Below are 27,080 nucleotides of genomic sequence, written 5' to 3'. Positions count from 1 at the left end.
CAACCCTGGGAGACAGCTTGGTGTTGCTGATTCACTTTTCCTTCTACAAGAACATTTTAAGGAGGAGGTGAGAAAACATTTCTCTCCTCCACTTTTTTTTTTTTTTTTTTGCTTTGCTAATGACTCAGTAGTGACTTTCCACTGCCTCTTTACAGAGACGTGGGTTTAATGACGGGGCCACTCAAATGGCCATAAAGTGGCGTACGAATGGGTCAAAAACAGTTTAATATGTGAAGAGAATTCCATTTGCTGTAGCCTTCAAAACAACCTGCTTATGACGTGGAGATATTAGAAAGGAGAAAATGGATCAAGAGGTCTGTCGTGTACTTCCCATATAGGGTAATCTGACCTGTATATTGGGATTTAGATTACAAACAAAAAGAAACTTTAACCGGTGTGAAATAAATAAATTTAAAAAAAAAACCTCGATTAAGGGATTTTAGGTTGTGCACACGACAGTGCCGTTCTTTAATTTACAATCATGTCTTTTCCATAGTTACATAAACGTTTACACAATAGCTGTTTATTCTCACGTGTCTTGGTTATTTCACACAGATATGTCAGTGACGGAAAAAACGACGAGGCATCGACAGGGAAAGGAAAATCGGAATAACACAAGAGACCCGATCAACCGAGGGAGGAAGATAGTCTGTGATTACAAAGGGGGTTTCTAATAAATTAGGAAAAGACAGAATGAATCGGGTGACGGAGAATTTAAGTCGGGTGAAAATGTTTTTTCTGTCACTGTGTATCAGCTGGTGTTGTGTTCCTCGAGGAACAAAAACAGAAAACTATTCAAAACGTTGAACTATTGAGCAAAATGAAAACATACAGTCAACGAGAAAATCCATTATCAAGGTGCTTGTCAACTACAACGAGAATATGATTGTAATATACAGTACACTTCCTGGTATTGTTAAATGAACTATACATAGAGGCATATATTACTCTTGCAAACTATATAACTCTTAGAATATTTGTATTTTTGTGCAATGTTCAACAACAACTCACAACAACGCGGTTCGGCTGGAGGAGAAAAGTCACCGTCGAACTGGACGCGAGCTCGTCGGGGAGAGGAGGCGGAGGAGTGAACGGCTTCCATTGCTACAAGTTACAATGTACATCAATGTTTGGCAGAGAGGAGACAGTTCAAATGCACTAATTAGAAAAAATAATTTGTAGAACAAATTATGTAGAAAAAAGAAAATTACAAATAAACGAAGAAAAAATCTTTTGAAAGATGCAGCAAACAATGTGTTCGGAGGTTTCACTCGTTCAGTTTGGCGACTACCTGGCGGGACCTTGTTTCCACTTAAGTGCTCGAATAATTAGGCTATATAGTGAAATAACCATGGACAACAGATCCATATATACAGGTAAATATGCACATGTACAACTCTATAAGCCTGTGGGTATGAATACGTGAAAGTGCGACAACTAAAAGGGTCATATATCAGTTTGTTTTGGTTGCAAGTGGAGAGAAAGGCCAGCAGGTTGGGCTGCAGCTGCTTCAAATGTTCACTGTTGTGCTTCTTGACGCTCGTCTTTGGGAACCAAAACCCGAAATAAATTTAAATAAAATGAAAACTGCATACACGTCAACTCATCTCGTGACTGAATTGAGAAAAAATAATGAAAGGTGTGCAGTGGTCTGTCAGACGGAGAAGATTGCAGCAGGAGAGAAAAAGAAACCATTCCTGTTGAATGACACATTCCTGTATGTATCGTTGGGTTTTAACATTTTAAGGCAATGAAAACAGTCGTTCTTTTTTGGGGATCACTTTCACCTCTATTAGCTGGTTATTGGCTTCAAACAAAACCAACCTGCAGCCTGACACCAATTTGGTATTTCTTTTCTTGGTGAAGCGACACAGAAATGGAGAGGATTTGCCTCGTGACAGAGGCCATTTCTCAGGCGGGGATTTTGTTACCAATGCGAGCCGAAGTTTAAGGAAAAATTGATGGTATTCAACGACATGAAAATATCAAATCATAGATTGATTCATTCCTGAGAAAAAAAATTAGTTTCCATGAAGTCAGTTCCTGGAGATTTTACCAATAAGAACAACAACTCTGTCTTTAAAATATACTGCAATTAGAACGTTTTGTATGTGTGTGTATGTCTTTGTGTTACACTTTGGGTCATGAATTGATATAAAACCGATGTCTTGACCTCTGATGACTGAGCAGGCACGTTGCAGCTCAAGGTCTACAAGCAGTATGCCGCCATGATTATTTTTTTCTCAGCAGAAGATGAAGATGTCAGTCCCGTCTTCTTCCAGTCTACTGCAGATATCTGTAAACTTTGAAGCAGTGATTGCCAGAGTCTGCAACGGCCACGTGTCCATCCGAGGTGAGGGCGAGACCCTGGGGGCCGTACAGAGGGTCTGCTGACGTGTTGATGTAGGATAAGAAGGACCCTGTGCTGTCGAACACCTGGCACAGGAAAAAGAAAGACACTGACCGTTAAAATAATCATTTCTATCATCACACAAAGATCAGAGTCAAATACACACATTATACCAGCTGCAATCTACACCATAACCTTTTGGGCTCTTGTCTTCTTATTTTGCGCCAACAAAAACACTTAAAGGTAAGTAATCCTCTTTCAAAAACAGGTGGACTCCTGACAGATATGAACTAAATACCCTCTGACCTGACCTCCAGTAACCGAGAGGCCATAAATCTGTCCTCATCCCACAACACTCACATACCTTTGGATTGTCTTTCATGGACTCACAGCGCTGCCTACTGACTAAACAAATTGTGTCTCAGAAAACCCAGTATTGTCATTTTAAAATGCCATTTTTTGTGTTAGATTAATTTTGAATTTGATTTTACAATGTAGAATATTTGAGTCTGAATTGTTGATATTTGATGGAGTACTTATCTTCTCTCTTATCTTTTGTTATCTCTCTGCAGTTTTACCAACAAGGTATTTACCTTAATTACATCCCATTAAAAATTGTGTTTTTCAGCTGAGGCATGATTCAGAATGTATCTAGTTAAAATATACATGTTGTTTGAGTTTTATTTGAAATTGATTGAACGTTCTTTAATAGTGAAGCCAAGATCCATATTGTTTGATTCCCTCAAATGTGGCAAGTTATTTTAAAACATTAAACAGTATTTGCTACAAAATCTCAAGCATCAGTTTAAAGTTATGGTATAATAGGTGTTTTTCCGAAAATAGTTTAAAACAAGTAAGTGTATTAGGTTTCACATCCTGACTAAATGCTGAGACACCCTGGCATGTAATACCACTTTACACCACTGGGTGGTGTAAGTCACTCTCGCAACTGTGTTGTTAATGGGAAAGACTGAAACTGAACAATGTTGATGATTTCATTAAGTGACGACTATCATCTCCTCCTTCTGCTCCCACACAAAAAAAGAGCCTCTGGTGAGAAAGCAGTTGAGTATTAATCACCCTGCCAGTGTTTTCTAGGCTGGTAAGTAAACAGCTGCTAATGTAACTTCCTGTAACATCACTTCTATTGTTGGAGTGTTAATGCTTCACCCAGTGCACCAGATGTAACCCAGACAGGATTAGTGTCTGTCTATCTCAGGTAGCTTGTCTTCTATCTTTTCACTAAACTGAGGTGGATGCAGGAATATGAATATGAAACTAAGGAAACTAAATTGGCATACTAAGCTTGTTTTCATAATTTCAAATATATATTGTTGTGAAGATGATATGAACACGCGCAGTGAAATACAATAAATTGGTGCTGTTTTATTGTACCTACATTGTAGTAAAAAAAACCTTGAAAACACTCCATCCCGTGTTTTCATTATTAGCCAGTCAAAACACAATGTGACTCAACACGACCATCCAACGCACACGGGTAGTGTTTTATACAAGTTCAACATATTCTGATCGCCCTGAGTACAACCTGTCTCACCTGTATCCTGCTGTTCCCCCAGTCAGCTACAATGATGTTTCCATTAGCGTCCACAGCCACACCAGTGGGAGCATTAAACTGCCCGTTGCCCTCGCCATGAGAGCCAAACTTGAACAGGAACTCCCCATCAGCACTGTAAACCTGGGACGCAAAGTCAGTAAAATGCAACCACTGGAGCCATAGTCATTGAGTGAGAGGCACCGTCACCTCCAAGATGATTTCTGTTTGTCCTACCTTCACAGAGTGATTGTGGAAATCGGTCACGATGATTTCATTCTTGTTGTTCACTGCGACAAAGTGCGGACCTGGATGAAGATCAAGAAGAGGATGAGAGTGGAAGTTGCTGGAGTGTTAGTAAGTTTTAATAACTAAAACTCTAACAGATTTTGCTTGAAGTATAGCCTTATTTAATCAAATTGGTCACGGTTCAAAGTTTAATTGTTTATTATCAGTCTTTTCATGCAAATTTACATTATTGGACTCAAAATCAAAACATTTTGAAAATCATTTCTATCCTGATTACAAATGTTAGTATGTTTTTGTCCTAAATCAAAGCATTTCCTCATCTCTGATAATACAGCTTCAAAAGAAACACCATGTGAAGCCTTATTTTTGTCAAGTTTATTGGCTGAATATCCCACCACTGAGCTCTGCAGGTATCTATCATCTAAAAGAAAAGTAGGAACAGTCACTAGTTTCAAACTGAAAATCATTCATACCGATCATTTTGTTGCAGCGTTCCACCAAGAACAAAATGCACTTGACAAAATATTGATTTCTGTGAAATTAAAATGTCATTCACGTGTATCTGGTCATAACAGCGCAGGCACAACTCGAGGTCAAAAAATGTCTCAACAGTGCACGTTTTTCAGGAGGTCAGACACATGATCGGGGAATCGGGTTAGACAGAGGGCACTGCACTGTGGGATTAAGGTTGCAGCAAGGCCACACTTAGTACTTACTGAAAACTGAGCCAGATTTATTTAAGTTTGGGCCAAGTTTTTCTGAATTGGAGAACAGAAAGGAAGAAAAGAAAGGAAAACAAAATAGGATGTCAGAAATAAATAGAAGCAAAAGAAGAAAGTGGCGTAGAGTGGTCAGCACAGGTACAGTCTGTGGAGGGAACTGGAAGGACACTGCAGTGATTTACGTCATGCATAGTCAGTATACAGGCCTATATAATATATGGATTAATGCACTGCTGTCTATTGAGAAATATAAAGTGCTGTTAGCTGCTATTCTTAATTGCAATTTAACAAATTATGGCATGAACATATGGGCTTTTTTTTCATGTCAATACTAAATAGCTGCAGATCATATTTCATAACACTTTCAAAAATGCTATATAAAGTAACCACATTTCTTTTTGCATATATTTTGTTAAATAAGCAAAACAATGTGACAGCTTTGTCTTTGAAGCCATTTGAAACACTGGCTCTGTGACAGGCTGCAGAGCCGAAAAAGGAGGCAACGCTTTCTTTTCAGAGCGTAAAAAGGTTGTGCTGTAGACGACTCTGCTCCTACTCACCCGCAAACTGTCTGTCAGACGTCCCCCTGCCTCCAAACTTGGTCACGAGCTTCCCGTTGGACTGGAAGATGAAGACACAGCAGGCCTTGTTGTCCACAGTGATGATGTGTCCATTCTTGTCCACGGCCACACCCTTGGGACCCATGAGCCGTCCTGCACCAATTTTATTCTGCGATGGAGGAAAACATTGAATTATTCAGTGGAAATCGCCCCTGAATGTCAGTTTAATGTGGAAATAAGCGATCTGAGCTCCCACCTTAAACTTTCCATCTGAGGAGAAGATGCTGACCCATCGATTGTCATAGTCGGCCACAACAATGTCTCCGTTCAGGTCCACAGTGACACCGGTCGGTCTTTGCAACTGTCCAGGGGACCGACCTCTGACTCCGAAGCGCATTTTGAACTGGCCGTCATTGGAGAATATCTGAAATCATTTCCATCAGAGATTCCCATATTGAGTGTACTGTATCAGCCACAATATGAATAAATATAAAATAATAATAAACTGACTGCTCTGACTTCTCTGACTTCTCCCATTTTGTCTCACCTGTATGCACTGGTTGTTGCTGTCAGCCACAACCACTCTGCCGTTACCCGAAGCTGAGATTCCTTGTAGATTTGTGAACTCGCCTTTCTCTCTGCCTCGGGAACCTGAAACAAGAACATTTAAAGACTGACTCAATTTGTCATTTGAGCTTTTCCTCCCTGGTGCAGGTGTGTCTGTATAATGTGTCTTCCATCAAGGTCCATTTGGGTTTGGAGTCGTCACAAAAAAATATTTATTCTCTGGATTACTTCTCATTATAAAATTTGATTTTTGGGGTTGAGTTTGTCGCTTCCATGCGAATGTAGGCTTTCATTTTTGTTATTAAAGTTTAAAAATTCTACTACAAAATTTGAAAAAAAAATGTACTGGTGTGAGTGAGACACATTTATTGTTTTTCTTTATAATACACTATGAACTAGATGATTTTAAATCTAAATACATTAGATTTCCATCTGAGGAGAAGATGCTGACCCTCAGACAAACTGGTTCATATCAAATTGTGCATTCCTCATATATAATTCACGTTCCTGGAGATGACACTATGTACTTTTCCATCTATGAGGCTTCTCTTAAAGATTAATTGTCTTACCCACTCTGTAGATCAGCTCGTCCTCAATGGGGTTTTCTTTTTTCTTGGTGGTGCTGTACATGCTGGAGGGCCGTCGCACAGCTTTCTGCCGTATGTGGCCCCCGGTCCCGCTGGGGGACTTCACCCTCCTCTTCACATCATCTGGAGATTGTGGAACGTCTGACGGCTTGACCGCCCGCAGGCGAAAGGGGCTGCCGCGTATTGGCTGTCCATACAGCAGGAGAGCAAACGAGTACTCGCCCTCGGTACGTAACGTGTAGCCCACCTCGTATGTTCCATTCTTATTGTCCGTTACGTCTGCCTCTGTGATCCGGTTCCCATCAGCTGATGTTATCTCTGCCTTTAAAACTGCATTTCCTGTCCGCACCAACTCTCCATCCTGCACATAGAAGTGTTAGATCAATATGTATCGATAAAGATGCCCTCAGAAATACATTTTGCTGAACTTGTACGTCAACAATAAAGTCTAAATGTGGATTTTATACAGCAAATGAACATATTGGTCCAAACAGTAAAACTGAGTCAGAATCAATTATCAGTACTTTGTCTTTTGTCGTCACAGTAATGGTGTGATGCTGCCCGGTTGCTGCGTGGCGGAGTCCCTCTCCTGTGGCCACGGTGGTGTGAGCAACAGCTGCTGTGGTGAGGAGAACGCCCAGGTTCTGGATGGAGCGGCGCAAACCTTCGGTCTCCACCTGGAACAGAGAACAGACAGGATGTCCAGTACTGTCCACTCAGACTATACCTCATTACTGCATAAGGTCGTTTTACATTTTTACAGTTTTTGATTGAATGCTTAAAAAAAACTAAACCCTAAAAGAAAAGAAAAAGAAAGGAAAAGTATGTATATATTTTACTGCATTGGTAAAAGTGTCATCAAAAAGAAATGAAAAGAAAACAGAAGGTTTAAATGTACAGACATAAAGAGGCAGACACATACATTCACTCTTTCAGGCTATGTAGAGTCACCATTTGATATCTTGCATGTTTCTATTAACCAAGTGAGGAATGAAGAGTGCCAGAAAATAGGTCATAACATGCAAACATGAATTGGGGATATTCTCCCTGTGAGTTAAGTGCTGATCACATAATGAAGTTTCATCACGTAAAAATGAGGAAATATCAGTCAAACAGTCAACAAACGAAACATGGGTTGGTACCTGACAGTCCAGGTGTGCGTTCTGATGTGGTTTCTCTGGGAAGTCGTGCCTGGCCAGCGCTGTTACCCGCTCGCTCATCTGCTTCTGTACGAGCAGCACCTGCAGACCACACCGTCATTACATCCGGCCATCTTTTTCTTTGAAATTTGCTGCTCTTATTTCTTCCAACACTAAACATTTCAATTACTGAACAACAGACATCCTCCACCAGGTCGGAGTCCCTCATGGCTTACAGCCTCATTGTGAGTTTGCTAATTACAATTTACCAGCCCACCTCAGTAGCGTTCCCATGGCTGAGCGCCTGTTCTGTGAAGCTGCAGCTGCTCTGAATGTGTTCCTTTCCCTGAAGAAGGGATGAAAGCTGTGCCTGTAGAACCTGTGTGAAAACAAGTAGAGGAAAAGTTAATCTGAAACAAGAGAAGCGGAGAAGAAGAAGTGAACAAAGCCGGTGGGATGAGAATATGAGAGATTTCCTCGGTCATATCCAGACCATACATATGTCAGTATAGCGATGGGTTTTAAGTGTGTGCTTGAACAAATAGATGCATGAGCACTATGACAATGGGTAAAATCACTTACTTTCTGCTTTGAGCTGCAGATGTTCTCCAGGTCCGTGATGAGGGCTGTTTTGCGCTGATGCAGCGCCCGCTCCAGCTCCTCGAAAGTACTTGTAATCTCTGATATCGCCTCATTCTTCCTGTCGTTCAGCTGTCGTGAGATCTCGCTCACCACCTCAATGGCAGCCGTTAGCTGGGGAAGTCTGCAATACCACCCACAAAGACATTGTATATTTAAAAAAAGTGTACAACGGGCACTAAAAATACATAAAACATTATATCTAAAAAAAAAAAACACCTAACAAAGAAGAAGATTTTGAAGAACGACAGATTCATACTATATAATGGAAAACATTATAATGCATACATTTGGGAAGCACTGAAGATCTGTGTAACAACATTAAAGCAGCCAATGACATCCTCTAATGATTTGCAAAGGTTCGAGTCCCTACCTGCTGTGTATGGCATCCAGCTGAGTCTTCAATGCGGCTTTTTGCTGTTCCACAACATCCCTCAAAGGTACGGTCACATGCTCCCTGTGCTCGCCCTCTGTGCAGTCCAGACACATGGCGGTCTCACATGATTCACAGTAGAACTCCATCACCTGCAGAGGGAGACAAACTGAGGTCAGATCTTTTACTCGGGAGTTTGGATTCAGTTTCCTTCACATTGAGCTGTACTGAACACAAACAGTAAAGGCACATTAATCATGACCAAGGTGAAACACCAGAAACGTGTTTCTCACCTTTCCCTCGTGGTTCGGGCAGCACAGAGGCTTCCCTGCGACTGCAGCACTGACCGACTCCAGCACGCTGCTCGCCTCCGGTCGAGAGCACTCGGGGTCTCGCTGAAGGACCTGGTCCAAAACATCATAAATTTCTCAATTAGCTGCTGTTTTATTCTTTCCAGTGCGGCGTGTGGTTGTCTGTAATATTTGGCAGGTTTAATCAGTGTTGACTCATTCTTCCAAGGGCAAATAGACATGTAATTAGATTTCGATCCTCTCGGGCATCCTATACTTTTCACCTAAATTCCATATAAACTGATCCGTTTGATCAAAATCTATGATGAAAAACTTAATTTCAAAGTAAATCCTCATTATTTATTTTTTGATAAGAAGACATTCAATTGAGAAAAAAAAAAAAGACAGAAAGTCCAAACCTCCATGAGATTAGTGATGAAGAAGTTGTTCTGCAGAGCACAAACTCCTTTCTCTGGCAGGATCGATGTCTGGCGACACACTGGACAGGAGAGGGTCAGGGACTCTGGGGGAATGTAGTTTTGAAGACAACTGGAGGGAGGGAGTTAACATATAGGAGTAAGCAAAAGTTTGTTTCTAATCACATTGCCTAAATAGTGCTTGTGTCACAACAAATAGTGGAACGTGTCAATCAGTTTCAATGTGTGTGTGTCACAGGTCCTTCCCACTGAGGCTGAGGATGTCAGGCAGGCTTGCTTGCCCTCTGGAAGGCAATCAATATCTTCAGACACCTTCAGGCCATAACCAAACCCAGTCAGCAAAATACAGCAGCAATATGCAGATCACACTGCGGTCCTGTACCAAAGCCCGCCGGCCGTCTAGCCAGTGATGTACGCTTGCTTTCCTCGAGCTCCTCTGATCACAGATTCTGTGGCTAATGCTGTAAGAGACCCAAAGTCTGTGTCGAGGATAAGCTTCTGTTGTGGTGTGTCTGGGCAGCTGCCAGACCAGCATACAAATGCTATTTCGTCTAATTCAATACACCACAGAGGACTTCAGAAACTGTAGGTTACCTGTTTCCGAGAAGAAATGAGATCCATGACAACAATGTGATCTACCTAAGGCCGTGTCGAAACCACACTTTCAAAGCAAAGTTAAAAAGGCACAATTTTGTTGTTCTGTTTTTTATTGGAGCGAAATAATATAAAACAGATAAGAAAATCTGGACTAATAACTTCGAATGGCTTTTTTTGAGCAACACAGTGACAGCAAGTAGTCACATGCTTGCCCTATTGTATAAAGAGGTTAAGAGCAGTAGCAAAACAACACTTGAAGTATGAAAAAAACTGTTAGTCAACGCCACATCTTAGTGGAACAAAATTACTCAGAGAGGAGATAAAGAGCCAAATTAGGTGATCCATCACTCTACCAATCAAAACGAGCCGAGTAAGGCCTGAACCAAATAAACCTGTTCCACTATCAAACATCTGTCGGGGAACGTCATGTGGAGCCGCAGACAAAAATCTGTTCACCTCAGCAGGACTCCGGATCACATGCCATCCAGTTAAACCAGGGATTAAACTTGCCTTCTACTAGGCAAATGCCCCCACACTGCTTGGAAAAAGGATTTGTTGCGTACTGCTCGGCTTTTTTAAAACTGTTCCATAAATATTTGTTTGATCGTAAATTTTCAAGTAAACTGGGTTGGAGCATAATCCAGGGCTCCTTCTGTACTTTCAGCCGCCCGCCCCCGTCATTCTGCATCCCACCCGGACTCACAATGAGCCACGCAAAAGCCTGCACTGCTTTGCCCGGCACGGAGAGGCTCCAGTTATATTGCTTCAGGGGGTGTCGTCTTTCCCGAGAAACTGTAGATTGAGCTGTTGTAATTGTGTCCCAACAATGAGCCTTTTCTCAGACTCCAGTCCTTGACGGTCCCTGATGCTGAGGAATGCACTTATCCCAGCCGACTAAATGAAGAAAGTGCTCTGAGCTGTTTAAATGTGTGCAGGGATTTGCTATATACAAGAATCCTACTTTACCTCGAAATAAACTGGGAAGCACTAAGAGCTACAGTACGTGGATAAAAACTTCTCTGCAGGGCCAGGATGATCAGGAAGGGAGTGCTGGTAATTAAACATTTTCATGTTCTTATTGAAACAAAATTCATAGTTACCTTTCACAGAAAGTGTGTAGACAGGGCAAGACTTTGGGGTTGCGGTAGTGATCCAGACAGATGCTGCAGACCAGAAACTGCTTGTCTATTTGTCGCACCACAGGACTGGTGCTCCCAGCCTCACGCTTGGCCATGACAGAGGACATTTACATCCACCAACAGTGACAGCAGTCAACCTGCAAGAAAAGACAACATAGATAATATACCTGCCCGTAAAAACGATCACGTCGAGCCTCAACTTCTCACCGAGTGTCACTTTCAGGTTGGATTTGTGCTCGGCAAGCTTCACATGGGAGGTACCAGGAACCACAGTTAACAAAGCTGTTTAATTCCTCGATCGGTACAAAAACGTGTCCATTGTTGTGCCGTTATTTCTAGGTTAATACCGCACAAGCAGTATCTGCCAAAGACTTGAGAACGGCATGTAGCTGCAGTCCTCAGGGTGCAACACAACATGCAGACAAACAGGTATGGCCATGCTTCTGGGTTGTTTTTAATGTCCCAGTTCCTAACAACCCCTTCAGAAGAGAAAGAGGAAAAGAAACTATGGCCTTGTAATAATCAACGCATGCTGACGTACTCTAAAGCCACAATAGTTGATCAAAACAAGCCTCTCTGCCCACAGGTACACAGCACAGACTAAAAATACACAGCTACACCTATGATCTTCACACATACGCACATATTCCCATGTGACTAAATGACTGTTTTCTTTGTGTAACTGTACATCAGCATGTCTACTAATACTAATGTCTAAGGAGTAATCCGATTGAGTGTAATTCCATTGGATAAATATACTCTCCTGTAGAAAGATTGGCAGTGAAATTAAACTGAATGTACAAAAGGTTAGGGTTAGACCAGAAAAATAATATTAACACAATCACTTGAAAATGTGGCTCGGTTGGTAGAGCGGTCATCTAAAAAAACCCATGCATTATTAATAATGTTAAGATTTATGAATATTTCTTGTATTAAAATGACCAGATTATCAAACACAAACCATTCTTTTGACTGAACTCAGAGCCAGTGGACAGCCATTACTTTTATTTATTTCACATGACTTTGTATCAAGCCCTCTTTCACAGTCTATTTAATGACCTTATATCAAAATAGGACAGAGTTTCTAATTATTAAGATGATATGTAGTGACGTCTGACCAGTCAACTGACTAAAACATGACGAAAACAACACATGTAATTCAAATGTCGACACACACATTTACACGGTGCTTTTGTATTTCACATTTTCCTTTGTTTTTGCTTCATGTAATATTAGTCTTATAGTGCGGAAACATTTCTTTGTATACTTGGATGACATCTCATTGAGTTTCAGGCAAGTTTGTTTGACCAATATGAAAAACGAGGGCTTCTGTGAATTGCTAGGCCATATGTTGTACTTGTTCCTGCTCAATATTAAAAGGTGTGTTTTACATGGTTTTCTTTTCTTCTTTGCATGTTTTGTTTCTTAATGGTGATTCAAACTGTAAAATCCTTCAACAAAGTGCCAAGTAGGAACTACTTACACTGGTAAACTAAAACTGTTACAACACATTAGATTAAAAAAACAAAGCCTTTGTTTACTACGCATCATATATTTATTTGATTCAGAATTCCTCACTAACCCCTCGCGGGACGGCCATGAATAACCGAATGTTTGCAAAAAGCCCGCCGGTTGTAGTGTAAACTGAACATCTGTGCATGCGGATTTTATTTAACTTGAATGCAAAATCAAAAGTAGCAAAGCAAAAAAACAAAAACAAAACTCTTTTATATAAGATGACCACAATAGAGGAGCCATGTCATAGAGATGCACCTGGATGTTATGGATATTCTGCCGGGTAAAACAGACCACTGCTGCTTCTACTTGGCCCGGTCCCATAAAGGCTACATCATGTGCGGTAAAATAAAAAGCATACGCATACATTTCATGAGGGCACAGCAACATTTATTTTGTTCCCTTGACTTGCCCTGAAGTTCAAATTGGCACACTTGCGAAATGAAATACATGTTATTTATACATGTGTTGCAAACTGGCTCCAGAAATGTAGCTCAGCCATTTTCTCTCAGTAGGTCAACACATGTATTATTCATGCGTCAGACACAGACGTGCACTCGTGTTCCCACACAACTGCAGGAGTGAACACATAACAGTGTGTTGTAAGCTATACAGTGGACTGTAGCATGCACACATGCACGCAAAAAGACACACACAGTGATCCAGAAGAACACACAGAATCACAGTGACGATCATTATCCCCCACCAGACTCCCCTCCTGTCTACACATCTGTCACTGCTGGATCTAATACGGCGCTCAATCCCACATGTCCCATCTCTGCCCGCGTCCTAATGTCAGTCGGTGCCCATTGGGTAGACGTGAACACACACTATACGCACACACAAACGTGTCCTCAGTGTGGGTAAGAGGGCAGGCTGTATCTTTCCGCTTTATGCAAAGAGGATCCGGTGGCATGCAGTCATTCGACTGGCAGAGTAAAGGTCACGTCTTAAGCTGTCAACCGTGAGAACGACATGTCAGATTCACACTCCGGTTAGGGACAGGCAGAATAGCTGAGGGAAATGATTAGAGGTAAGTAGCTTATGTTATTGTGTGAATTCAAAGATGAATTGTTCTCTATAAATGCTGCGCTTTTAACTGGCACTTCAACAGTATCCAGCCATCAAAGCAGCTTGAATTCCCGTTCAGTATATTCTGAAATTAAAGTGAATTCAACCACAGAAAATGTTGTGTTCTTTAAGTGCAGGTCTTACACTTATCTGCCATTCACATTTTGTAAAAGAACACACTTAACTAGTATCATCTGTGATGACGTGTGGCTAAAAAGGGACGCATGTATTAGTGGGTCGGTGAGAAAGCAATGACAGTGAAGCTAAAAAAAGACCAGTGGTCTTAGGATGGCTGGACAGTGTGGAAGCTGGTGACCAGCTGCTTTCAAAACACATTTTGAGTTGGTTGAACACAAGAAGTGAATAATCTAACAAAGCAAAAACAAATAGTATGACATCATGCTAAAATAATCTGATTTGCATCAGTCAGGTTAAATGAAGTGAGTTGAATCCAACTTCTTTTACATTTTCTTAAGGCTGATAGTTTAGCTCCTTTTGCAAAGCCGCGGTGCGTTTGAGCCAAAATGTGAAACAAACTAGACAAACCCATGTGGCACTCATGCATGCATGCATGCACAAGGGTGAACGCTCCAGTGCATGTTCACAGTTATAAATTCAGCAGACTGTTTAAACTCGGTCCTGTCTTCATTCATGCTCACTTAAAATCCAAAATAGGCCAAATCGCTTGGCTGTCATGATCTAAGCCGCCATGACCAGTTAACTGACAGGCTTTAAAGTGAGTGACGGCATGAAGATATAGACGTGAAGCTCTGCAATTTTAAAGACAGCAGGATGGGATAAAGCCGAGAAATGGCAGGACTGCAGGAAGCCTCAGAAAGTTCAGATGAGAGGACAACGTGCAGCGAGCTGTCAGCTGACGCCGTAAACATGAAACGTGTTATAATTCTCCGGGGCCATTTTACACACAGTAATAATGGCAGTGATGTTGCCAGTGACCTTAGTCTGTGTAATTCCTAAAACTCTCAGGATTATAGCATTTGCATATGTAACTAACTGCTTTTGTGTGTGTATTCGTGTGTATGTGTGTGCGTGTTCAGCTGGCTTGTGTGTGACAAAAAACCAAGCACCCATGCCATTAATACACAATGCCTCCATTCACTGTTGGCTTTACAGTGTACAAAAGTAACTGTTTTCTTTGTCTCGCTCAGAACTGAAACCTCAGCTTGTTGCTTTACTGTACCAAAGAGGCCTCACAGTTAACGTGCGCTGTCTCCTGAAGCACAGACAGAAATAAAGTCCCATGAAAGGAGCAAGCAAGAGGAAATTAAACCTCTTCTTCAAAAGTTGAGGCCCTGGCGAGCAGAAAGACAGAAGGGAACTTCTGCAGTGAGACTATCATCCCCTCTGTCCTCCTCCGACTGTAATGCACCTGTACAGCACCAACGAAAACCTGCTGACAGAGTGTACAAACACAAACTCAGACACCAAACTCCGATGAGAGATGAGCTGATGGTGTGAAGTCGCACATGCACAAAACAAGCACAGAAGGACATTGGGAGCTGACAGAGCGGCTACCTACTGTCACAAAAGTGGAGTGCGTCAGTCTGAAAGGCTCCATGGCGGCTCGGTGTGAAGTCAGTGCAGCAACCGAGGAGCCGGCACACACCCTGACTCACACACTCATGCCGACTGTCGTCCGTGCCCCTCGGCCCTGCTGACCGCTCTTCCTTTCCTCTTTTTTACTGTGCAACGCAAGCTGAGAAAAGCCAGAGTGAGGATGACAACGCACGGTGGGATGTTAAATTGAAAGTCCCTCCCACTGCGAGAGATGTTTACAAGCACGAGCGGGCTGGATACCCTCCAACTGCCGCGCTCTCATTGGCTGGAAAATGTATACTAGTGGAGACGATAGATTGCATCATGGGCCAACAATTTGTACTGGCCGGAGGCAGTGAAGGGCGGAGATTGAGACAGACAAAAACTGTCAGGACAGCAGGTTTGAATCCAGGAACATGCAGCGTAAAAGGCATGAATCTACCGAGCAATACTAAAGTCAACACCCCAAGATTTTGTTAGAAAAAGACACGATGAAGGTTAAGTTCTTGAATGAAGCCGCTTTTGTGGCTGAAACAATAATCAAACGGCTTGGATCATCTGTTCTCCAGTTACAGTTATGAGGGAATATGAGCCAGCCACACACACACACACACACACACACACACACACACACACACACACACACACACACACACACACACACACACACACACACACACACACACTCTCAAACGCATGCAGCCAGCCAAACAAAACACCGTTACGTAATTCATGATGTCACCCTGAAAAAACTTCAAATGTGAAAAGTAGAACATATGCCTCTCTCCGCCTCATGTTATACCGCAGCATCAAATTAGACACATGCAGGGATTAAGAAAGACCTTTAATACTGAAAAGGGAATTATCATTATGAAATTTCAAGTAAAATGTCTTGCCATGCGATCCTTTTGCCCTCAATCCCTTATGCCCCATGCCCGTACGACGCAATCAGATTATAATCTGGAGCGAGAGGTGACAATTTGTCAGACAAAAACATCCATCTACAGTTAATCTGTGCAGATTTGGAGCCATCGTCCACTCACTTCCACCCCGTTTGAACTTACTCAACACCCACACATACCTTTTTCAAAATCCCATCAGAATAAACTCACAGGCCAGACGGCAGTGGTGGGCGTAACAGGAACTCGGGGATAAGAGGATGAAGGGACCACTCAGAGAATGACATCAGTGCCCATCGTTTTTTGTTTTTTTAAATCGACTCACTGTTTTCATACCGCTTTGAAACACATTGATTGTCGTTCTCAGTCTGGAGGTTTGTGGCAAACTTCCCAAACAAAATCTATTTCGACAAACAAGGTAGGGATACTTTGTTTTGAGTGCCACATGTTGTGACTAGAAAAAGAGGCTATCTGACATGACCGATATACCAAATGACACACTCCAGAGTGGGAAGCTTTAAAAAAACAAAAACAGACTGTCATCCCTGCAGTGAACTGCAGGGATGACAGTCTGCTGCATTATTGGTTTAATAGTGTGCTTTCTGCTGAATCTATCCATCTATCCATCTATCCATCTATCTATCTATCTATCTATCTATCCATCCATCCATCCATCCATCCATCTATCTATCTATCTATCTATCTATCTAGTGATGGGTCATGGGATTAAAACATACCAATATTGATTGATTGATTACTCTTTTCTCCAAAATACTTTAAATTTCATTTAATGTAATTCAATTTATTTAATCATTGAAGTTTATTTTATTTGTGTGATTTTGTCCCCATTCTTTCAAGGTTAAAATTCATATTTACCTTGTTTTTGTCATTTTAATAGTTTATCTGGCTTTATTTCGTTCTCTTGAAGTTACTTTTGATACAATTCTTTTCTTTTGCTTTAATAATGACTAAATATTTTTTTTCTTTCCCAATTCCGGTCTTATTTTGTTGTTTCATTTTCTTATCCTTCTAAATCTTTCAGTGAAACATGCCTCTTGAACTGGTCCTTCCACATAGTTGCAATCCTAATATGCTGATGCAAATTTGCACCTTTTCTGTTTGTCAGAATTCCCACAATTTTACAAAACACATAAACACAATGGACCAGAAGTCAACAAGTCATGATATCATTATGTTGCGTGTTTTTTTGTCACAGGCTGACAAATAGTGAAAGATTAGTGGAGTCAAGTCAATGAAACATATCTGTTTAGAGAACTTTCCATATATCCAGTAAACGCTGACATTATTTCGTCTGTATATTTCTCATCACTAAGAATTCTGATACCATCAAGAAAATTCAGAATCTCCCAGAAAATTGAGACATCGATCTTTTTGAGCATACCCTAGTCACTATCGTAACCACAGGACTCGCGCAGTACAATGGTTCAATACAACAAAATCCAGCAGCATGTTACACATTTGTTAAGTTACTTGGGAAAACGTGCAGAGCCACTCACTCACTGCATCTTTCTGATGAGTCCACATCAATAAAATCTAAATACATCCATATATTGCTCAAATAGTTAAATTTGTGCAATAATCTGCAATCAAGCTTGAATAAAAACAAATGTGATTACAGTTTTGGGGTCAAATGTTCAATCATAATGACAATAAAACAGGTCTACATTATCTTGGAGGTGCAGTTGAAAGACGCAGCAAACAGGGAAAACTAATATGACATCATGGCTTATGGCAGAGTACATTCAGAGATTCCCATCCATGCCTTTTTTTTTTTTTTTTAAAGAAATATTTGAAGCTTTTAGCTTGAAGAAGAAAACAAGTCCTTGGAAGAGTTTTCTTTTAACATTCATATGCTCAGTAAGATTCAGATTCGGTCCATATTTTAGTTTTATTAGAGTACAGTAGAGTAAAATAAAGGAAGCTGAGTGCGTTGTCTTATGTGATGTAAACAACTTAAAGCAGACTGCTACTGCTCCGGCGTTTCTGTAAGAAGGAACAGTAACTGTAATGATCGCGATGATAGGGAAGTTTCACAACAAAAATTTGGAATTACTTCAGAGAATGAAGAGGTAATTATATTTTCAAAGAATCACTCAACAGCTTTGCTCCGTTAGATTTCCTGAGGTGTTACAGTTTTTAGTGCACAGCTTCTCACAAACAGTGACAGTTAATGTCACATAACAAGATAGATTTGTTCAAAAAACATAGGAGGGAGAAAAACAGAATGGAACAAGATTCAACAGGAAGGTGAAAGAGAAAATCAAGGAGGATGGGTGGATGCATGGATACAATAGACTATATAATGCATATAATGAATAACGAAGCCTCCTGTGTAACAGAGCATGATCCTGAGATCTTGGGGATTACCATGATGGTGTTACACTCTCACACCATCCTTAACACACACACAGACACACAGAGTCAGCTGCAGGAGTCTGAGTCATACTATAGCCCACCTCCTGCTGCTGCCCCTGAGCCACTCTAATGCCACCAATCACAGACAAGAACACACGCCTCACTCTAAGAGTTTAAATCTCTGAAAAGTATTCACAAAGGTATAAATACACAACACGCACACACGTACAGAAAGAGAATGGCGTGTACAGACCAGCCAGTGTAACCCTCGTTAACGTGCACGGCAAACCTCCGTTCTTCTGCACAGGCCAGTCTTAAGCCTCCACATACATATAAATTCTATATATAGAGCGATCACTTCTCATCCTCTTCACACCACTGGCAGGCACGTGCTCTGAACGGCTCACGCTCTGCGAAAAAGCACAGCGATCCTCGGATGACCAGCAAAAAATTTAGTCAGAAACACTGCGAATGCACCGTGCATGCTAAACATTTTCCTTAACCTTTTCCTCAACCATGATACCGTGCATAAATTAGACATCTGGGGTTTATTTTGCGTGCACTTATCTCACTCATATACAGTATGAAAGCCTTAATTTCTGAAGCATGACCAGCGTGTCCTCAGGGTTATTGTGATTTTCAATGCTTGTCAGCATGTGTGATGATGTGCAAAGTTAAGAATTAGAAACAAGAGGGGGCAAGAAGATGCCTCCATAATGCTGGCAGGACAGCTTTTTAGAAGGGAACAATCAGCAAGAGTCTTGGCTATTCTTTCTAAATATGGAAGTACATCATAAATCTAATATGATTTCTTTTTTTTTGACTGTGGACATTTTCGAATATATGCACATAGTTTTGTAGAAGAGAGCCCTTCGTTTGGTGTCTCATTGTGAACACAGGGCTGTTTGCAAATCACCGGACTGCAGCTTCCTTTCAAATGCATGTTATCCAGATGTCTTTACATCACAGATGGCCTCGGGGAAAACAGGTGTGTGAATGAGTGTAAATAGAGTGGGGAATGTTCCACTTCGTGCTTATGAATTGAAATAAACAGTTTCCATTCAGAGATCAGAGATACTGAAAAAAAATACGTCTAAAATTTCACATTTTGTATATCAGAATGAGAATCTAAATCGGAATTAGATTTTATTGCAGTTGGTTTTTAATCATTCTTCTTCTATACTTTATTTGACGTTCTCATGGGTCTGGAGCTGGGCGATCCCAGGTGACGACTGTAGGGACAACTCATCCACGGACAACTGGTCAACAAAACTGCAACCCCTGGACAACTCGTCCACGGATGAGATTTCACAATTTATTTGTGAAAATAAATCCTGTACAATGTACTTTCACATACTATTATTTGTAAGTGATATTTTATATGTTTTTCATATATCTAGTATATGTCCACATATATTTAGTATAGTATCATATGGCTTTGTTTGTCTTTGTTTACCATTCTCTTAATGGTAAACAAATTGAACAAGTGCGTGCAAATAAATTTGTAGGAATTCCTTTGGATGAAAAGCTCGGTTGGAAGCCACATAGAAATATCCTGAAGTCAAAATTCACCAAAAATATTGGCATAATATGTAAAATCCGATCAGTATTAGATCAAAATTCACTCGACTTATTATATAACTCCCTCATTCTTCCATATCTGAGTTATGACATGGAAATATGAGGAAGTATTGTCAACCTTAATACACTAGCTGTAACGTCTAAGGCGCATAATTATAATCTTCCATCTCATATCCAGAAGTTATTCGAACAGAGAGAGTCGATAGAGCCTCAGGGGCACTGGGTTTTTTGTGTCAAGTATAGTTAATAATCCTTCCAAATGTGTCAAATATACTTTGAAATCCCATCCGTCCCATCAATAATGCTGAAAAAATTAGTCATGGACGAGTTGTCCGTGGGCGAGTTGTCCGTGCACCCAGGTGACAGGGTGAAGGCAGGGTAAACCCTGGACAAAAACAATGTCTCTTATGGCTCCAGTCATATTCCTAAATCTGTTTATAGGCGCAAATGGAGGTGAAATACTTGCACTGTCGAGCCCCTACAAAGCTAAAACAGAAGTGTGCAAGGCAAGGTATTCTCTCATAACTCTGCATTGTTGACACAAGGCCCAAGTTAAGAACATCCTGCAGTATAATGGTGCACAATGTGATGGGTAATAGTGATGGTGGAACATCTAATTATACAAACAGCAAATAAAAAAAAATGTGTATTTGTGAGATCTGAAATCCAAACTACTATCTCTAGTTCAACTGCAACATGTCTGAGAAACTTAACATTTACATGTATTAATCTAGTATAAAGATTCAACAACCAACAAGAGTACAGCATTTAAAAGATAATCACGAGCAAGTAAAACAATAATAAGCACAAACATAAAACTGAATATCATCCATATGTTTTTTCATGATTTACAAAGTGCGTACACTTGGCTATTACATGATGCACAATTTTTTTTTTCCTTTCTCCTCTTTCTCTCAAGACTTTCACTCTCCTTCCCAGCAGAGAGAATGATTTCAGTTGAAAGAGGAGCATGTGCCACAGGGTAAGGGATCTGATCCTGAAATAATTTGTTTCTTTAAATAACATGAGGGAACAGGCGCTGTCAGCTGAACATATATTAACATAAACAGTTAGTTCCACCTCTCCTGGCACAGCGGGAACCGACCACAATGATGTTTTTTTTTCTTCCGTCAGGTTAAAGTGTGTCAGGCCTTCTGTGTCAAAGTGTGTTGTTTATTTTGTACAAGCGGGAAGTTCAGATGTTTATTATCATCTGGGAGCTTCTGGAAAGTAAAGGTCAACAATGTGGTTTATGTAAGAGCAGAAATATCCAGAAAACAAACACATCAGTTGCAACAGAAGAAGCAGGAGCACTCAGCCACGGGCGTTATGTTTTCTTGTCCTTCACATCAGAGAAACACTAACGCCGACCCGCCATCAAGCCAAATGGAGGAGAGAGAGACGGTTTCCTTTTCTATCTCTGAGGGTGGAATGAGCGACATGTCTTACCTGAGCGAGCGAGATCATTTTCTCATGCTGCTCATTTTAAGAGTCATTGACTCATAAATGAGTATTGTGATTTGTATTCAAAACATGGGGTGGGGGTGGGGGGGTTAATTTCCTTAGGGGGATTATAAACTCCATTTGTTCGTCATGCTGATAGGTCAGAGGATTTAAAATGTATATATTTTTTAATCACTCCAGATGAACTCAAACGACAGGAAATTTGGTTCTGATGTATAAAAACTCTTGGAGGACAAAATAAACTCCCGGTGATATATATAGATTGAGTGTCGCCACCTACCAACCACAGCTCTGATCCAGCTATCCATTCTTTGGCTGCGTTATATTTTCATTGCAGGCGGGATTGAATCTATCTCCTTCTCAAGGTAATTGAAGCTACTTCACCGCCAGACCAGACAAAACACATCAAACAAATGTATTTTAAAATCCAAGTGAAGCCGAGCTGCCACTGAGAGCGACGCTCTACATGATTTTTCCTCTAAGATCACGTGCAGCATAGATAGCGTCACGTTTTAAGGATCAGGTTTTGGTTGCTGTGGAACAATCTGATGAATATTAAATGAAGAGATTTTGTTGTTTGATGGATGTTGGGATCAGGAGGGTGACGAGAGTAATTTTGTTACCGGGGCACGGACTGTAAAAAGGTGGCACACTGAAATGACGTCTGCAGTCTTAGATTGTTATGCACAGTGCACACAGACATGAATAATATTGTTTATGCCTCATAAGGCAAAATTATTTGCCTGAAAGAGTGCAGGGTTATGTAGTGGATGCAAGATCACAAGCAGCCTGAACATAAACACATTTGAATAAATTACAACCTCACTTAACACGATCAAAGAAGTGTACAGGCGGGGCTTAATGTGGAGTTACATTCAAGTCTATAGTCTGTCTTTTTAGTTAAGTGCAGCTGTGCAAGTGGGTTAAAGTTTTGAAACTCAAATTGATCTGCCGGCGAACACGTTCCAAGAAAACACATTGATCATGTGAAATCCCATGACATGTCTGATGCCGTGGCTTACAAACATCAAACAGCTTCTTCTCTTCTCTGTCAACAGACACACTGACGCAAACACATCAGAACTCAGCGGCCCGCCCCAACCTCAGCCAGACTGTGTGGGAATGTGTCGCAGGAACTGCCTGTATCAACATATTAGCCGACGGCTCACAATCCAGCATGCAAACATGCAGGTACGGCGGCACATCATTACAGCAAAGAGATATCAGTGGAAAAGAAAATATTTCATGGATGCTGCCAGAGCTCACTCAGGAGGCTCTACCAGATTGTTGTTTTTATTTGATTAACATATATTTGTATCACAGAGTTATTCAAAATAGAAGTAAATACTAAGTTAGAAACTCTCTGTTCATGTAAGTATGTATGTCCTGTATTTATTTTAGATCTATGGTTTTTCATGCTTCACCATTAAACAGAATACGACACTAAATGTGCTGGCTTTGTAGAATTATTTAAACCGCAGCAATGCTGGGATACTCATTAAAACTTTATGGAAAAACTAAATGCCATCACTCAGCTGTTTGTACACCACAGATTCACCAGAATATGACGCCTCTGATTTCCAGTTATCGGAAATATTATTACATGACAATCTTATTTATGGATTTCATTTTTAAAGAGGTTGCAGGCATCGAAGTGGTTTTGCACTTACACGTCGCAATGAGACGATCCTCAGTTTGAGTTCAGACTGGGCCCTCCAGCATGTTTGCATGTTTTTTTCTTTGGGCATGCATGGATATCCTCCTCTAATTAAATTGGCTCCCACAGACCAAAAACATGCATTTGAGGTTTATCTGTGAGTCTATGGACTTTAAGTGTGAATGGCAGTGTGTGTGACTGTTTGTCTCTCCTTGTCTTTATCCACAGTCAGCACGATGTTCCAACACTCTACAACCCGAACACAGTTAAAGCAGTATCGCCAATATCTGAGTGTGTTCTCCAAAAGTAATGAAACAACACTTCCAAGGTTTAATGTCGAGAGAGGAAACACAGTAACATCAACGGGACATTTGGCCAGTTTAGTAAATGTCAGACTTTCTTATAGGCTACGCATAAGAATTAGGCATTGATCGACACTGTCAGCTGCAGAAAAATGCCATTGATAAATAAAAGTGTAATTGGTATGCTGAATATATTTACTGAGGTTAAGAACAATGAATTGCGCTTGAAGAAGACATATAAACATTTTCTCTTTAGTGCAAATGCAAATGCAAATTTTTTTTTTATTTAGTACCTTAAGTCTTTCTATGAAAAATGATGAGTAAACAATCAATCTATTGAGGAATGTGTTTTTGTGGCGAAGTAAATCAATCCAATTAAGAACGAGATCAAGCTGGTAAACACAAGAATGATTATTCATAAGTTTTATTTTGTTAGTTATGGATGTCACACACACACACACACACACACACACACACACACACACACACACACACACACACACACACACACACACACACACACACACACAATATGGTGTGTACTATTACTGAGCTCCCCTGAGGGATCTGTCTAAATATATCCAAAATGACATCACTGCATCTCTTTGCTCAGTCACTCAGATTTCACTACACGAGTCGTCGGCAACAGAGACAACTCAGTAGGTTTGGAAATGTTTGGAAAACAAGAATGAATATTGGAGAACATGCGACACTGCTGCGAAGAGCAAGCGTCATTGATGGTCCAATGTCGACCGAAAAGGAGATTTTTATCTCAAAAAGGGAGAAGCTGAACTGCACAATGTGCATCTAGTCAGTTACTCCTTTTTACGATTGAGTGCAACTGCAAATGGCTCATTTGGCTTGTTTTCACCAATAATAACTTCCCTGCTGCCACTTGGATTTGAACCCATGACAAAAACAACCCGATGCACCACCATGAGAGATCAACTAACCACGATACATATGTCTGTAAAGCATCACTTTAAGCAGTTGAACACATTGATCTTGTTGGTCAGTTCACCAGTATTCTTGTTATTGATGGAGTGACTGTGGAGCAAAGTACAAAAAAAAAAATCTAACAAAATTAAAAGAAAAAGGAAAAACAAGTCCTCACAAGTTCTATCAATAATCTACCTACCTTCCCTCACAAAATTCCCAACTGATACTGTTGCATTTCTCCCAGGAACTCGTAGCTTAATTAGACTTCACTCAAACATTGTTCCTCTCCAGAGTACCATTTAGAATGAATTCATTTGATATATTCTTTGTTTTTTGTGTCAACGAACACGTTTTCCCCCTACAATGATCTTTGATCCCCAATAATGGACTCCAAAACAAATAATAAAAAACCTTGGAAAATGTGTATACATTTGACAGAAACAGTTGTTTGATAATCCACAGTAGAAGACTTCTGTACCTGTTACCCATGGCAACACAATCACATCAGGTCTGAAAGGAAGATGAAAGAGAGCAGCACACCTTTGCGTGCACACACACACACACACACACACACACACACACACACACACACACACACACACACACACACACACACACACACACACACACACACACACACACACACACACACACACACACACACACACACACACACACACACACACACACACACACACACACACACACACACACACACACACACACACACAGAGCTGCCATGTAACAGGACTATTCTGGCTGGTGTCAAGTCATTTGCGCTATCAGATGCCACTGGAAGGTCTGAAGTGCCAAACATAGATCTGTTTGCTCATGTTTATTAAGTGACAGGTATAACACAGAGCAGGTGCATGCATTCTTAGAAATGAGAATGTCTTTCAAGAGATACGGCAGTTGAAAGTGCCTGTACATGGCTTCACATCTCACCTTAGATTTTTAGGATTTTAGAGGAAACCTGCTACGTTCTACGATACCTGATTCAGCATTTACATTGTAGAAACTGTGATAAATGTGTCCACGGTGCAGAAACATCTTAACATTAACAGGTCAGAGAACTACATTCGACTGCTCCAGCACAAATGGGGCAGAAAAATCCAGCAGCATTGTGTTTTCACAGTTAAGTTGACATCTCTCCTCGCCTGGCTCCCACCCCTCCCTCCCACTGCAGCTCCGGTGACATTCCTCCCATGCCAGCTGGACATTCCAGTTCAAACTCCCCCCCCACAGTGACCAGAGGTTGCCCCGGATCACTGTTCCATCTTTTATAAAAGTAACTTCACTCATCGCTCCTGTCTTTTCGCACATGCACACATAAGAGGGCAAACCTCTGATGAAGTCATCTACTGAATCCCTCAGCATATTGTTCTAATTATAGAAATTTTGCTTGAGGACAACATGAGGCTCTGCGCACATCACCATCAACCCTGTCTTTGGAAAAGTTTAAATGAGACCCCATGGCTGAATGATGAGGTGTGAAACCCTCTAGAATGTATTCAACACAGGAAAACTTTCTAGGTACTGGCATATATCAATCCATTTTAGGACATAATCCCAACAAACATCAATCTTGAAAAAAATCTGCAAAAAGAAATGTAAGTTTGTCATGTGATACTGACAGTCAGAAATATAATTTGCTTTAAAGCTTATTGCATCAAGCGAGAAAATACATTTTGAGTCTAGTTTGCAATCATGCATCCCATTCTTCAACATACACATCTGCTAAACGCATTTAGGTTATGCTGCACAGTTCAAAGCAAATCATAGGCCAGCAAATGGCCTGCAGCATCATTTTGCATACATACAACGTCGTAGGGTGTGTGCATCCAGCAACGGGAGGTAGGGAAGATAGGAGAGAGTGATAGAGTAGGGAGAGTGAGACGTGAGAGGGAGAGAGGCTCTCACCCTCCACTGATTGGAAGGAAAACAAACAGTGCATGTTGGAAAAGCGTGGATGACAGATCAAGAAGGGAGAGCAAGTGTCAGAGACAAAAAAAAAAAAAGACTTACAGGTTCCTGTCAGATGAAAGGGAGATGCGGGTAAGTTTCAGCGTGGCCCCCGCCAGAGGGAGTGATATCCGTTCACAAAAGCTGACATTACCAAAGCAAAGACCGCACCTGACACAGAGGGTCAAGAGACACAGCGGGCAGGAACAGGGAGTGTGTGTAAGTGTGGGATCAGGATCTGGCTGCAACGCATGTATGTGTGTGAGCAGGAGGGGGAGAGAGGGAGTGGTGAGAGAGAGAGAGAGAGAGAGGGGGGGGGGGGGGGGGGGGATACCAGGAGTTTGTACAACCTGACTGGATAATCTAACCCCCTCCCATTTTTACATCAGCCAATGATGTAAGAGATGAGCAGAGTGAAGGGGAGATGGCAACAAAGAGATAGATTTATTTATTTTTTTTCACAAATTCCTGTCCTCACTCTTACCTTTCCTTTCCCTCATTTTGGATCACATGTGTAAAAGAGTAACATCCAAACTTTCAGACAAAAGCTGGTCAT

At 41.0% G+C, this 27,080-nt stretch overlaps 1 protein-coding gene across 4 annotated transcripts; it reads right to left on the bottom strand.

Moving 5' to 3' along the window:
* Positions 1-206: 206 nt before the first annotated feature.
* trim3b (tripartite motif containing 3b) lies at positions 207-26,788 on the bottom strand. Of its 4 annotated transcripts, none has more exons than XM_080483597.1 (17): positions 26,588-26,785; positions 11,163-11,338; positions 9,448-9,577; positions 9,032-9,142; positions 8,739-8,890; positions 8,309-8,489; positions 8,004-8,105; positions 7,730-7,828; positions 7,112-7,264; positions 6,570-6,948; positions 5,981-6,084; positions 5,690-5,857; positions 5,434-5,602; positions 4,868-4,909; positions 4,140-4,210; positions 3,906-4,046; positions 207-2,436 (listed from the first exon to the last, which is right to left on the bottom strand). In XM_080483597.1, exons 2-17 carry the CDS (start codon positions 11,306-11,308, stop codon positions 2,284-2,286), a joined length of 2,301 nt encoding a protein of 766 aa, XP_080339723.1. In that variant the 5' UTR covers positions 11,309-11,338; positions 26,588-26,785; the 3' UTR covers positions 207-2,283. The 4 variants fall into 4 exon arrangements, with proteins under 4 accessions (XP_080339723.1, XP_080339722.1, XP_080339725.1 ...); XM_080483596.1 differs by lacking the exon at positions 26,588-26,785 and adding an exon at positions 15,328-15,521; XM_080483599.1 differs by lacking the exon at positions 4,868-4,909 and having other exon boundaries at positions 26,588-26,788.
* Positions 26,789-27,080: the final 292 nt, after the last annotated feature.

This window comes from Lipophrys pholis (assembly GCF_963383615.2).
Source record: "Lipophrys pholis genome assembly, chromosome: 16".
NCBI classification, from domain to species: Eukaryota; Metazoa; Chordata; class Actinopteri; order Blenniiformes; family Blenniidae; genus Lipophrys; species Lipophrys pholis.
This window is presented reverse-complemented; position numbering and strand designations above follow the sequence as displayed.

What these genes read in the sequence shown, in the direction of transcription:
- trim3b (XM_080483597.1), bottom strand. Translation starts at nt 11,308, where the DNA reads ATGTCCTCTGTCATGGCCAAGCGTGAGGCTGGGAGCACCAGTCCTGTG. An exon ending in CTACACACTTTCTGTGAAAG is followed by an intron (nt 9,578 to 11,162) that starts GTAACTATGAAT and finishes CCCTCCCTCCAG; the next exon opens with TTGTCTTCAAAACTACATTC. An exon ending in CCTCAGATGGAAAGTTTAAG is followed by an intron (nt 5,603 to 5,689) that starts GTGGGAGCTCAG and finishes CCTCCATCGCAG; the next exon opens with AATAAAATTGGTGCAGGACG.